General features: G+C 37.3%; 1 protein-coding gene across 3 annotated transcripts; it reads left to right on the forward strand.

Moving 5' to 3' along the window:
* The first annotated feature begins 275 nt into the window (after window positions 1-275).
* On the forward strand, window positions 276-9,139 carry LOC306765729 (somatostatin receptor type 5-like). 3 transcript variants are annotated; one of them, XM_079253218.1, is made up of 4 exons: window positions 276-531; window positions 6,047-6,766; window positions 6,869-7,213; window positions 7,394-9,139. In XM_079253218.1, exons 2-4 carry the CDS (start codon window positions 6,095-6,097, stop codon window positions 7,466-7,468), a joined length of 1,092 nt encoding a protein of 363 aa, XP_079109344.1. In that variant the 5' UTR covers window positions 276-531; window positions 6,047-6,094; the 3' UTR covers window positions 7,469-9,139. The 3 variants fall into 3 exon arrangements, with proteins under 3 accessions (XP_079109344.1, XP_079109343.1, XP_079109345.1); XM_079253217.1 differs by lacking the exon at window positions 276-531 and adding an exon at window positions 776-1,052; XM_079253219.1 differs by lacking the exon at window positions 276-531 and adding an exon at window positions 1,901-1,966.
* The last annotated feature ends 5,952 nt before the right edge of the window (window positions 9,140-15,091 follow it).

Genomic DNA, 15,091 nt, shown 5'->3' on the forward strand with positions numbered 1-15,091 from the left:
TAGACAAAGTGGTTAAATTACCTGGAACAGATAAAGGTCAGTGCAAATAAGCCATACCATCATCCCTCTGAACAATTGTTCCATCAGGGCACACCTCTGTGTTCAGCAATGGTGCATTTGTTTACTTAAATAAACATGAGCATCATAAAACTACCCACTTGATGTGACTTGAGCTGATGTAACAGGAGTAATAAATCACAACACATCCAACTGAACTTCCAGCAGTTTTCCATGTTTTAGATGAATGTAAAATGCAAACATGACACTGATGAGATGACACAGATGAGTGGGACATTTCCTGTTTGTGTGGGCGTGCAGCGTGTGCAGCAGCCTGTAGTTAACGCTGCATTGACCTGGATGACAGCTAAACTAATGGCTTAAGCTTTCCCAGACAATTACCATCAAATGCCCTCCCTCAACACACAAGCACATCATCCTTCCACAATTTTCACAGCTCTCTCTCTTATTTCCCATCTTGTTTCAGGTGCCCAAGGCGGACTCCAAAAGTATCATCCTTAAGATTTTATTCAGGTATCACCCCTATCTCCTCTTCCTGTTTCACACACAGTACTATAAATTTATCTTAATCACTTTTGTACTAGGGAGGCTAGTAAAACACTAGAGCATACTTTTAAAAAGCTGGCTTTGGCTGTGAGGTGTACTGCAGCCACCCATGGGTGGGACGTTCACATCCAAAAGGCTGGATGACGCCCCGCGTGCATAAATGATGCGCCGCGGCAGTGCGTGACTCTGATTGACTTATCAATGCAGGAAGACGTGCTGCTGTGCTCTGGATTGTTCTTTAGTAACTAACTTAACGAAAATCACGATAAATTGATGATCGCATCATCAGAATGGAGATCTCTGCTCCTCGACATCAGGAAAATGACTCAAAATGAAAAATTGAGAATGAGTTGCTGGTTATTTCAGGGAACCAGTCAAAGTGGACGTTTCCACCGCTCAGGTACAAAAGACTCGCATCACTTTGCTGGATAGTGGAGAGGCGCACGGGAGCGCGCAATCCGGGTCCAATCCAATCTACAAACCTGACGGTATGAGTGCAAATAAAAGTATTCTTTATTAATCTCCTGCCTTAATGTCAGCACTGTGTGGCTACGATGTAGAAACTGTGCAAATAGGATTAAAGTTTGTATGAGTGAGATAATACTTGCCAGTGGAATGTTGTTTGCGTTTTAAACCAAGTTTCCAAATTTGGGCACTAACATTAAGTGACATAAATAGCTACATGTAATTATAATTCATCAAAGAATTTAATGAAATCCCATCAAATCAAATCTCCCCCTGCTTTATAATAGTAGATGATGACTTGTGGGGGTTCTGAAAAGGGACAACAAACAGATCTTGCATCATGTTACCACAGTTTTGTTGTCAAGTTCTCGTCTCTGCGTATTCATGCACATTCCCACGCATTTTTCACTTGTGGTCACGCACATTTATCCCCAGTATCACCAGGTGAGCTCATCGTGTCTAAAAACGTATTCCCTTGACTGGTTTCCCAGAAGAGTGTGTGAAATTAGGGGAAAATATCTAATCGACCACATTAATGCAGACAGATGTGAATATTTCACGATGTCTCTTGTGGCTGTGGACTCTTAGCTGTTATATTGTCATTATTTATCGGGCAAAATGTCAAAACATTGCGTGTGCAACCTGATAATGACAAGGGGGCTTCAACTGTTTGTCTTTTCAACACAACCTGCGGGCTGCGCGTCACTCCCGTGTTTTGGAGCGCGCGGTTCAGTGGGTCTTCACATCAAAGCATTTATTTTTGCAACACATTTTCACAGCCTCAGGTTGCAACGGCTCATAACTGACAATTATCCATCCATTAGCTACACCCGCTTTAAGAAAGTCACATGTAGTGAGGGAGGGGGGCTGAAGTGGATCGAGGACATGTTCCCAAAACCTATTCCAGGATTATCATCATTTTAGTTCATAAAGACAGGTGAGAATTTTACTTGTCACTTTAAAGCTGCAACATCGGTTAATAAATGATGGGTTAGTTGATAATTGCTGTTAATTTGAGTGAAAGCAAGACAATACTTTGTTGGACCACCTCCAGTTTCCACAACGACACACATTCGCCTTGGCATGTGTTGGAAGAGCTTATGTCACTGTATTTAGTTTCCTTCAGAGTTGTATTAATTGTTTATCTATAGTTGAAACTGATAACAAAAGACTTGGATCAGCATAAAATATTTTCTTAAATATAAAGTTTAACACTTAAGCAAATATTGATGGAAAGACCCATCTGTCAGTCAGCTGATCATATTATCTTGACACAACAGCTGGAATAACTCAGGCATGATGGGTTCAGCATTAGGGAGCAGATATGAGTTTGAAAAAAATACTTTTTTCCATTGCTCCAGAGTCCAATCCTCCCTGGTGAACTCAAGCTCTTTAACTCCCTGATAAGCACTTTTCTGAAGACTATGCAACCATGTGGTCCCAATATCCTGAAATTCTCTTGCTTTCACTTTTACACACTGCTGTAAATTATATTGTTGATAGTCTTTGAATTTACTGACATTTTTTTGGCACATTTCTTCCTTAAAGACAAACCTTCACCTCTATGCTTCTTAGTTTTAATCCTGTGTTGGGCTATTAACCTTACTTTAGCAGCTTTCATCCTTAGCTGTTTTTTTTTTTTTCTTGATGCAGACTTATATTTGGATCGTTATGAACTATCTTTTCCATAACCTCAAGATATGTTTTTATAAAATGGTTGTTTTAACTCCTTTCAGCCCTGGCCATTTTATCAGACAAAGCACCAAAAAAGGCATCCCTGAGTTATCACAGTTCATATGCAGTTCATATAGTATATATAAAATAGAACCAATAAGATGACCATCCACATTAAAGTTAGCCAAAATATTAGTTCTGGAAATATTTAAATATCTGAAATAAGAACATGAACATGAAAATAAACTGAATAAGCTGAACTGAATGTTAAGATGGAAAAGAGCAATGACGAAGAAAACAAACATGAATTAGGCAATTGTGATAAAGCTTCATGACAGATAATGTAAACAGTTAAAGTCTGTTTCTATTTAAACAATGTGTTTCAGTGACTACAAAAACATTTCAAATAAACACAGCTTATTCCTTAAGTCACTGTTTTTATTTTTTTCTGAGCACATACAGTCAAATAGAAAGCTATGAAAAAACAGCATTTTCCACATCTGAATGCTGCTTATCTAGTGGAAATACTGCATTGTGAACACATCTCTGAGTGCAGGTTCTTGAAGGTCATTACTTAAGCAGATATTAGCTCTACCTAATTTCCTTTGTACATACAAAAGTGATCTTGAAAAGTTATTTAACCATATAATTCAGTGGATTCTGCAAGCAGTCTTGTTGCAGGCCTTTGTGGTGCTTGTTGGTCATTAAAGTAATTCAGATAGCCCATACTCCCCAGCAAACATTTCTAAGAAGTTAACCCCCACCTCCTCTCTTCAGTTTGAGAATCAACTTACTGTAGTCTTTAATTAGCTATAAATATTCCTCTTGCTACTGGTTTAATTCAAAACAAGCTAACACTGGGACTTATTTAAGCCAAGTCTTGCAGGTGACTTTGTGTTAAGTCAGGTCCAGCATGTAGTTTAGTCTTGAACTAACCTTAAGCCCTGTGAATCCGGTCCACAATGTTTTTGGTGTTTGAACATTCTTGGAATTCTTGCTTCAGAAAATATCTCAACCTTTACACCATACACCCTGGACAACATATGGGTGCTCCGTGGGCAAGTGGACCATGCTTTCCAGGAGTGAAGAGGAAGTTTCCATTGAACTGTCAGGGCATTTGGCCAACAACTCATTTCTTTTAATGGCAAGTTGTACTTTATAAAGGGATGACAGTCGTTAAATGGGCCAACTTGCCATTAAAAGAAATGGCATGTTGGCTGCATGCCCTGACAGTTCAATGGAAACTTCCTCTTGACTCCTGGAAAGCATGGGCCACTTACCCACAAAGCACCCTAAAGTGAAGGTTGAGGGGTTTTCTGAGGCAGAAATTCTAACAATGTTCAAACACCTAAAAGCAATGTGGTTTAGGAGACAGGACTTAGGGTTGGTTCTAGACTAAAATACATGACTTAACTCAAAGTCGCTGCTATTGTTGCAGAGTTCTTTATGTGAACTATCTTAATAGTCATCATGAGGAAGACCATTAGGTAGTTGCTGGTTCTTTATTTTTCCAGACAAGTCACTTAGGCTGTGTGATGGACTGGGGACATGTTCAGGGTGTATCCCGCCTTTCCCTTGATGATTTCTGGGATAGGCTCCAGCTTCAATGAATGAAAAAATGTATGTATGAATGAATGAAGTCACCTAGTTCATCAGTTCTGTTTTGTGGTAGTGGTTCACCACCATTATCAAACCACTCCTCTGATTTCTGTGGGGTTTTTTTCTTTTTAATGCGAGTTTCAGGTTCTTCCAAAAAGTCTATAAAAGTGTGTATAATCTAATTAAAGTCATGTTAGAGTATAAATACGAGAAATTTGGAACAGATATTTGTCACTTACCTGGAGTTGTGGTGACATTGTCATTTCATTCATTCATTCATTTTCCAAACCGCTTATTCCAATTCAGGGTCGCGGGGAAGCTGGAGCCTATCCCAGCTGGCTTTGGGCGACAGGCAGGGTACACCCTGGACAGCTCACCAGTCCATCGCAGGGCCACACACAGAGAGATGAACAACCACACTCACACTCACTCCTAGGGGCAATTTAGAGTGACCAATTAACCTATGTTGGCCCATTTAACGACTGTCATCCCTTTATAAAGTACAACTTGCCATTAAAAGAAATGGGTTGTTGGCCAAATGCCCTGACAGTTCAATGGAAACTTCCTCTTCACTCCTGGAAAGCATGGTCCACTTGCCCACGGAGCACCCATATGTTGTCCAGGGTGTCTTTGGATGGTGGGAGGAAGCTGGAGTACCCGGAGAGAACCCACACATACACGGGGAGAACATGCAAACTCCACACAGAAAGGCCACTGACCAAACCAGCCAAGGATTGAACCAGCAACCTTCTTGCTGTGAGGCCACAGTGCTAACCACTGCGCCACCGTGCAGCCCGACATTGTCATTTGTATTATATTAATGGCAAATACAAAACTTTTTTGTTTGGCTGTGTTGCAGTGTTGTGGTTTTTAAATAATTACATCGCTTGCTACAATTTGTTCAAATAACCTTATTTAATTTTTTTTAATGACTTCTTTTTAGCTCTGCCATTGTTTTATTTTCAGATACACAGTAATACAAGCTGTTTTTGACTCCATTCTTGGTTTTATTATCACCAGGTTTACTTAGCTTAATCCAGTACACCATCATCTCAGACTAACTAGAACTACCTTAAACTGAGACTAGGGAAGTGACTGAAATGTGCCACTTAAACAAGTACAGATTACAGTCTAATTCTGGTGAAATTTGCACAATGATTTGTTTTTCTCTTGATAGTCACTGAAGTTAAAGTGACTCTATTATGCACATGTCAGTCTAAATTATTTAATATGCAAGTCCAGAAGGGCAAGAAATAATCAAGAATTTTTCACAAACTTCTTTAGTCACTTTGTATTGATCCTCTCAGATCAGCCTCTGCCAGGAACAAGCAAACAGAGAAAGCTCCGCCCTATGTCTTGCCTGTGGCTGCGTCTGATTGGTCAACTGCCAGGGATAGTTATACTGAACAGTGAGGATGGGTTGGGCTTTCTTCTTGTGAACGTGCACAAGCTGGAGAAGAAGATCAATCACTGAGTCCCTCTGCCAGGGCTTCACTAAAATCTCGAAGTAGAAAAAAATCTCTCTAAAACCAAAAGTTTCCATAGCCATTGAAACCGAACGTAGAGAGTGCTGTAAAACTCAAACATGTCTTTAGGTGATTAAAAAAAAAAAAAAACAGTGTATGCTGAGTTTTCAATACTATAACACTGAAGAAAGCTCAGAAAACTAGACATAGCATCACAGAGCCCCTTTCAGCATTATGTGTAATAACTGCATGTGCATGTCTGACTTTTCATTTTTCAGATACGCCCTGCTGTAAACCGGCGGGACTCCAGCTTTTACTCCTCCAAGATGAATGACGTCAGCTACACATTTTGGCCTGAGAATGTCAGCATGCCTTTATCCGGGCTCAACACCACCAGCAACTGCTCAGAATCTACTCCTCCAATGCCTTTCAATGAAATTACTGCAGTTATCTACAGCATTGTCTTCATTGTGGGATTTCTAAGTAACACATTAGCCATCTATGTGTTGGCACGCTACAGCAAGATGAAGACAGTAACTAACATTTACATCCTCAATTTAGCCGTAGCGGATGAACTCTACATCCTAGGAATCACTTTTTTAGGAACAAATAGCATACTCTCTTATTGGCCTTACGGAGATTTCCTCTGCAAAGTGTGTATGACCGGTGATGCCATGAGCCAATTTGCCTCCACATTTTGCATGACGCTGATGAGCATCGATCGCTTCTTTGCTGTGGCTTATCCCATTCGGAGTGCCAAATGGCGGAAGCCACAAGTGGCCAAGATTTTCAGTGGTCTGGTGTGGGTCATGTCCTTTCTGATGGCTTTGCCGCTCGCCATCTACTCAAGGGTACAGGAGAAATTCAACACCTGCAACATAAGCTGGCCTGAACCAATTGAGTACTGGAACATTACCTTCATCCTCTACACCTCTATCCTGGGTTTCTTTGGTCCCCTGGTTGTCATCTCCCTCTGCTATCTGCTCATTGTCATCAAGGTAAAAGGATGGATCAATCTAGTTTGGGGCCTTAATTGGTATCTATTTACATTCTGAGTAGTGTGAAATTCTCAAAATCTTTTTAAATCTCTTCACTTTCAGATAAAGTCAGCCGGTGTGCGTGCAGGCCTGACTAAACGGCGCAAGTCTGAGCGTAAAGTGACACGCATGGTGCTGATCATCGTGTCTGTGTTCATAGTTTGTTGGCTGCCCTTTTATACGACTAACATTGTCAACCTGAGTTATGTCATCCCTGAGACCAAAACCACTGCTGCAATCTACTTTTCACTGGTGATCCTTACCTATGTCAACTCCTGCGCCAACCCGTTCCTTTATGGTTTGCTCTCTGACAACTTTAAGCAAAGCTTCAAGAGAGGGCTTTGTTGCCAAAAACCAAATAGTGTTTTCACTGCAGATATGCCAACGACGAGACAGAAGTCTTCCAAGGTAAACCCTTAAAGCATTTTCTCACTTATAAATTACATATATGATAGGAATAGTCTATAAAATAGTCTATAAAAAATACCTTGAATATGTTAAAATGATAGAAGCAGGTCAAAGTCAAAGTCTACTTAAGATTTTATATCTATTTAAATTCTCATCTGTTTTTGTGAACTGTTTCTGCAGGTTGTCGAGTTGGAGGTTATTACTAACCCTGAAAGAGAACCTTTCACCCCCAAAACTGTGACAAATGGCCTGTAATTTCCAAGTACTAACATGCTACCATGTGGAACTTGGACGAGTTACCCCCTGGTGTTTTTATTGACTGGGAATTTCCTGTTATTGCATTTCAATGCTGCTTCTCTGGGGCATTTCTGCAGAGGACCAGAAGAACTTTGTACTCTATGAAGAACAGCCACAAATAGCATTCATCGCTAATGTCTGCATTTTTCATTTTCAGTATCTCTGTACTTTTCACCAGACTGATTACGGTGGAAGAAACCGTATGTTTATGTGATGAGGTAATATAATCATTAGACTAAATAGTCATGTAATTCGTTATAATTGTATGTAGCTGAGGTCTTTCAAGAAGAGACCTTTTTATTTTAACTTAATGTCACTGCTGTTTTGCTACAAAGACAAAAATGTACACTTCACTGCACTGAGAAACTTGTGTGCAAAATGTGACTGAATCTGTCCCATTTACATAGAATCCATCAATTGTTGATAAGCTTACTATAGCTTAAATAAAAACTATAAAAAGTTAAACAACACTTACAGATGTAACGCTTCCTTTCCTCCAAAGACCTTATTGTACATTAACGTTTTCTCACATCATTTAAAATATCTATTATTATGTCACACATGGTCATTTCATAAGTGTTTAGTTTGTATTGCTACAGTTGAAGAGAGCTGGCCTCTTGGTTATTGTACTAAGAGGTGTATGGGACTAATCTGGGCTACTTTTGGCACGTATAACTTGGTTACGGCACTAGCAAGTGTCATGTGGTCAAGTTCTGGCCCACATCTCAATTTTTGGCTTGGACATGGATTATGCCAGGTGTTTTGTAGGCCAGAAATGGTCCCAGTATGAAGAGCCTGCCTGGTCATAGATTATAGCAATGTACTTATGGACCGCTTGTTATGATCATGTGACTGAGTTATGACATTCACACTCATAAGTAGTCAACATTGTATGTCAGGGTCAAATATGGGCCAAACCACACTTCAAATGTCTGTCATATTTGGGCTAAACATTTTTTAGCTATCTAGGGATGCTTACTAGGGAGCTTATACTGGTTTGCTGTTTAGACTGATTGTAATATGTGAAAAATGTTTTTAAACGGCACAGCCAAGCATTAATCTCAAGTTGATTAGCTTTCCACCTTACATTTCCAAAGTTGATAGATGAGATAGTGTGGAAGATTTTTTTTTTTTATTATTGACAGTGTCGTATCTCTATGCTTGTAATTCAAGCTGAGCGTATTAAAAGCATCTGCAGTTTCAGTTTGAGCTTGTTTCAAAGGGATTTTTTGCAGGCGTATTTGAAACACTGCACTTTAAAAGAGAAGCTTATTCTGACTGAAGATTTCTGTACAGAAAACATTAATGCAAACAGAATTAGAAATCTTAGTTATTTTAGAATGTATGCTTTAAATGTTGGTTTAATGAATATTAATAAACAAATAAGTCTTGTATATTCTTCCTCGATCTATCATAATGTACGTGTAAAGCTACTGACATGCCTGAAGGGGAAAAAAAATTATGTATACATCTATCCAATAAACAAAGTTTATGTTAATTACCACTGTAAGTTATCAATACAGTGAAAGGGGTTTTTTTTAGGGCTGGGTACTTCAGAATTACAGTCCAAACACACCAATGGCAGCTTTGCACTTGAATGTAAAAATCCTTCAGAATGAACAAATTTATCCTCATTGTTTTAAATAGATTTCTATGTATATGTATTTACACACACATACACACACACACATATATATATATATATGTATTTACACACACACACACACACACACATATATATATATATATATATATATATATATATATATATATATATATATATATATATATATATATATATATATACATATATATATACAAAGCAAAAAGAGCGGGGGTTTTTTTTAAGCTACACCTTCATTGTCAAACAGATGAGATTTCATAATATAGAAAAATGCAGCTGTAGCATATTTTCAACGGAAATTGATGACAAAAATATGAATATTGATTTCTGTGGTGTACAATTTGCTTATTTAGAACATGTAACATGTACTACAATGGTAAGATTATATCCTTATTAAAATATGTAACAATGAATCCCAGTAATTCTACTTTATGCAATGAAAGTAAAGACCAAATCTATACAGTGAAATCCGCCAGTCTACCTTTTAAGACTTTTTTTAAGACAGTTTTTCAGATACATCTTTCTCTGTCATTTCTTTTCAGGGTACTGTCACTGTATTGTGCTTACCTGTTGTGCCCTCATTCCAAGCTAGTTTACTGACAACCTGTTTTCATGGTGGGTCATGAGGGTAAAAACACACTCTGCATTCTGCAGATTCTGGGTGCTTTGGATGTTTTTGTGTTTTTGGTCATGCTGCTTTTGTTTCATTGACCTCAATGTCAAAAGAAAGAAAACAGTGTCATTACCAAACAGAAGAAACAAGTTAAACCAGAGTCTCGTTTTTCTGCGAAAAGTCAACAATGAAAGGAAAAGAAAAGTACTTAGAAAGGAAAATACACAGAATTTTTGTTACTCAGAGGCATAATTAAAGTAATTCTTGTGGGCACACCCACACATACGCATATACACACACACACACACAGACGTAATGTTCCTTCAATCCAACTAACATCTTATCGAATCCAACCTATGGAGTGTTTCTATAGCTGAGAAAGTACCCGAAGTTGTGTGACGAGTGGATTAGATGTAGATTAAGTTATATTATTTTTTATCTTGATTTAGTTACCCATTCTGAATTATATGTGTTGATACTGTGTACAATTGTAGAAACAAGATGTTATCTGAGGACATAGGTTTTAATAAGTGTATTTTCTGCAGTTGTAGTTATAATCTGGTTATAACTGGTTAGGCAAAGAGAAGTACAAATATTCTAATTGTTTAGTTTTGTGCTGCATCATATGAGTTTGAATATGTACTAAATCCATTCTGACATGTTTTCAATGCTGTCCTCACAGTCATGGTAATAGTTAGTACTCTCACAATAACAAAAATAGGCATGTGACTGATCTATAGACAAATTCTGTTTTGTGCTTTAATGATATCCCTATGTGGATAATCAGTTTCAATGTTATTTGTGCTACATTTTATGTTTAAGGTGACATCAAAGCAACATGGATAACCATATTCAACTGTTTGTCTTGAAATAAAACTTCAGTGTGCATATTTGCTTTTTTAATTGTTCAGTTCCTGATAAATTGTGACCAGAGTTATTGTTAATTGCTGAGCTATACATAGAAACCAACATCTTTACTGTAGTCAGTTCAAAAAACATCAGCAGGTCACAGACTCCTGAATTTCATTGGAATTTACAGTATAAAATCCACTGAGCATCTAATGTTTAACTTTTCCTCTCAGTTTGATAGATAGACTTCTGAGGACACGGTTTTGATGACATGCACTTTATTTAAAAGAACTTGTCATCTTTTTAAAATGCTATTTTAAGTACTTCACACTTCAATCTTTACTTTATTTTCTCTGTAATCTAATCTGAACTAAACTAAAAGAGAAAAAAATAACAAATAAATAAGGCTAAACAGAAGACTCATTAAACATGTATATATGGTTTGGGATACCTCTGATCTGAACATGCCACAAACAACTTTCATAAAACATTTACTAATATTGAGAAAGATGTTGCCCATTTCTGTAATAAACTTGTATAATTATTTTCCCACCTCCTGCCTATGGCTATGCTAGGACTTTGTCATATGTTCAAACAGTTCCTGAGATGTGTATAATGAGTAGACAAAAGCAACACCAAGTTAATTATTGTAAAGGTTGTTACCATTATTAATGGTTGCTATGCACAGCAGTGAGGTAGGCACACAGTTTTTTTTTCCTGGATTTCTAACTAATAGATTAAGTACATAAGAACAATATGTGTTATGTAATGCTGTGGTTTTTTTTATGGCAAACTTAAGTTGAAAGTTCTTTATTAGTTCCCGTGTGAATAATAGAAAATGTATCTGTCTATTGTCACCATATTAGCAATGCCTATTCTATATCTATAGATAGATAGATAGATAGATAGATAGATAGATAGATAGATAGATAGATAGATAGATAGATAGATAGATAGATAGATAGATAGATAGATAGATAGAAGAAATGGTGAGGAAATAATCAACTACTTAGACAGTAAAAAAAACAAGTGTAGCAATGTCTGAGAGGTTTTCTCTTTGAGAAAATTGCCACTGTCATCGTTTCATCAACATGTTGGTATCAGCAAGTCTAATGTTTACAGTGGTCATCATGTTAGAGTAATGTGTGCATGCTAACTCTTCATCACAAAAGAAAATACCTGTGGTAGCAACAGGATTTTTTTTCTAATCATTTTTCTCATCACCATTTAAAATTTAAAAGTATTATTGACTGAGGATTGTTTTAGGTCTTCAAAATACTGTTGTTGATTGAAAAAAAAAAGACAGTCCAACTTAGGGAAACTTTACCTGATTTGGCTGTGTTTTTGTTTTTTTGTTTTTTTGGCATGTGATCTTAAGAAGCAGAAAGAAGAGTGATTTATCTTGTGTGGTTAATTGAAGCTGAGAGTTGTACTCTTCTCCACCTTACAGTGTCTGTTACCTTCTGCCTGTCAGGAGGAAAGGCTCTCCCTATTTTCATAAAGTTTTAGAGAAGGTAATTCCAAGAAAATACACCCAGGACATATAAGCTTTGCCTTATATTTAACTATATCAAGATGTGTTGACAACACAAAATTATTAGCATTTTTTCTGTTCATTTTCAAAAGGTTTGAAGACAAAGTATACGTCTTTCTTTAACAGTAAGGACCTAACAGAACCACTGCAGCTTGGAAAATTTGGACCAAGAAAACATGAGAAGTTCATTGATGGAGAAAAACATAAGACTGTAGCTATCTATGACTGCATCTTTTGTGGTGGAGATTTACATAAGCAAAGTGGCATTTTCTTCACACAGGTTTTCCTCCTCTCCTAAGTTCATTTGATATTTAAGGGGCTCTCTGTAAAAGTCAATACATCATAGAGCGAGGAGATGAGCAGCAGGGAGTGCTTCGGCGTGTCAGTAGTGATTAAAACAGAGAGCCTGTTTGCACATAGTGCACACAACCAAATGATATTCATAAAACACAAATATAATCAGCAGCTGAAAAGCTATTATTTGGTAAATGCTCAAAGGATTTAAAAAGTCTAAATCCATTTAAAAGGGAACAGTTTGGGGGATTGGGTGCATAAAACTAATATTTTAGTATGGATGAGCTGAATTCATCAGACTTTTTTCATGTGTCTGTTTGAACATTTATTCCATGATCTTTGTGACATTTCAATCATAGAATTTGGTTTATTTGCAGATTTTCCTGGGCTAATTTACATTTTTAATCATCATCTGTTTCAGAGTTGGACTCAAGATTTTTCATCTGTTTTACAAGTGCCCAGTGTATTTTCTTTAATCCACCAATCCTCGTTGATAGTTCAAGCTAGGATTCACTACTTTACATAAACCTGCCCAGAAATTTTTTTTTTTTTAAATCAAATAAAACTGCCCGAAAAGTCAACAGCGATTTGTTTGTTCCTAACGTTATGCTTACACCAACATGAAATGGCAGCTGTCATGGTCTCTGCTGAAATTAAATTCTCTTAAGTGCCTCCGTGAAAACAAAACAATCCCTCCTGGCCTGATTGACAGGAAATCGTTGTATTGAATGGAACAGTCCTCAAGATCAGGCGATCCATCAGCGAGTAGGTGTACAGCTGACAAAACAGTGATCGAGAGAGGCCTCCAGAGCAGTCAAGCACTGATTTACGTTAGTGTGCTTCCACAGGAGCTAATAGGGGAAATGATTCTCGGAGTCAAAGGGGCCACTGGTGTGGACAGGAAGATGTGCAGATGCATGTAACCACTGTGACATGGTTACATAAACGAAATTGAGAGTGGCCATCTGTTCTTCATTGCTCAGGCTTGAGAGCTCTAACTGGAGCTAACTGGATGCATATTGTCCACCGAGAGCAAATGTTTTACAAAAACCTCATTTATTCCCAATATTGGACAGCAGACAACAGCCAGTTCAATCAAATGTGGCAACTATTTAGATTATTAACATGTTAAACTGATTTCATCCAGACATTTTCTGCTTTATAGAACACTTGGACCTGTTACAGATGTAGCATTGCTTGATAAATAATTGTTCAGTTGGAATTTATTTAAACAAGGAACTAGACTTTAATCGTCACAGGAAAACAAACAAAATTTTGTAACTTACTATGAAATATAAGATAATAATTATAGAATCCATAAATCACTAACATTTATGGATTCTGATATTATATTTTTAAAAGATTTTCAGAAAACGCGTTCAGCACATAAAAGGTCAAGCCTAATGGAGTAACATGGAAAATCGTTAAAGAAGCTTTATTCACTTTTTTTTTTTTTTAAATCTATCTATCTATCTATCTAGGTTGGTTTGGCAGCGGCCCCTATGAGCATGCGGGGGTCTTGCTCCTGGTGTGGATGGATCCCTAGGTATTGTTTCCTCACATCAGCACCAAGTCAGAATTTCTATCACTTAATTAATGTTTTTAGTTGTTTTTTTAACCAGCATTCAGTTAAAGAGACAGTGTTCAGGGAATGATGTTTTTCGGGGAATGTGGGTGGGTGTGGTTGGGTTCTTTGCTCTATGTCCTTGTGTGTGTGTGTGTGTGTGTGTGTGTGTGTGTGTGTGTGTGTGTGTGTGTGTGTGTGTGTGTGTGTGTGTGTGTGTGTGTGAGTGTGTGGAAAGAGCTTGTGTCTATTATTCTTAAATGCCTTTTTATCCACTGTATCTGTCTATCTGTCTGTCTGTCTGTCTATCTATCTATCTACCGGTACATTGGTGTTTATAGTGTGATTCACGTTGTTCATCTAAATAATTGACCACTATTGCCCTCTAGTGGCACAATAAACACAATGCTCGCTAGTCTCCAGTTGACAAAATCAAACTGCGCAATAACAATTCATTTCTCTTGTGTGTCATATTACTGTTTTATCTTGTTTTTGCTCTAATTTAATCCCGGGAAAATTATATTATGAATATTTCGAATACAGTCATGTCTGTAACTTGTACGGGTATACCTCCAGCCGAAATAATTAATTTTCTTTTATATATTTTTCATATTTTATACTTATTATTTCCTTTTTTTTTTCATTGCCTCACTTTTTTTTACAGCTTTTTTTGGTTGTTGTTGTTGCTGTTGTGGCGTCACCAAAGGCACAGCACATAATTTCAAACATTTCCTTTGTGATTGTTTCATTGTAAAGGTTTCCCCAAAGTAATACAGCAGCTGTGCAGTTGACACATAACAGTCTCCAGTGAAGTACAGTATCGAACTGCTTTGGCTCTTATATCAATTTGGTGAGAAAGCGCAGATCTTGTTAATCTGTTGAAAGTGTGTTTACTGTGCTGCGGTTTGCTGAAAGACCAGCATCATTGCCAGCAATGCCAGAATGCCATTTTCTGTTTCTGTTTCATTAAGTTTATAGTGTTTTAAAAAATAAAGATTTGTTGACAGTAAGACTTCAACTGATTGATATTTTTTAAAGTGTCAAAGTAACAGCTATTCAATTGATCCTGTTTTGTTTTTTGTTTTGGTTTTTTTTTGTTTTTT

Source organism: Telmatherina bonti (assembly GCF_933228915.1).
Source record: "Telmatherina bonti genome assembly, chromosome: 14".
Lineage (NCBI taxonomy): Eukaryota > Metazoa > Chordata > Actinopteri > Atheriniformes > Telmatherinidae > Telmatherina > Telmatherina bonti.

Excerpts from the sequence above, each read along its gene's own strand:
- LOC306765729 (XM_079253218.1), top strand. The coding sequence starts at position 6,095 with ATGAATGACGTCAGCTACACATTTTGGCCTGAGAATGTCAGCATGCCT. Across the intron at positions 6,767-6,868 it reads ATCTGCTCATTGTCATCAAG|ATAAAGTCAGCCGGTGTGCG; the intron begins GTAAAAGGATGG and ends CTTCACTTTCAG. Across the intron at positions 7,214-7,393 it reads CGAGACAGAAGTCTTCCAAG|GTTGTCGAGTTGGAGGTTAT; the intron begins GTAAACCCTTAA and ends CTGTTTCTGCAG.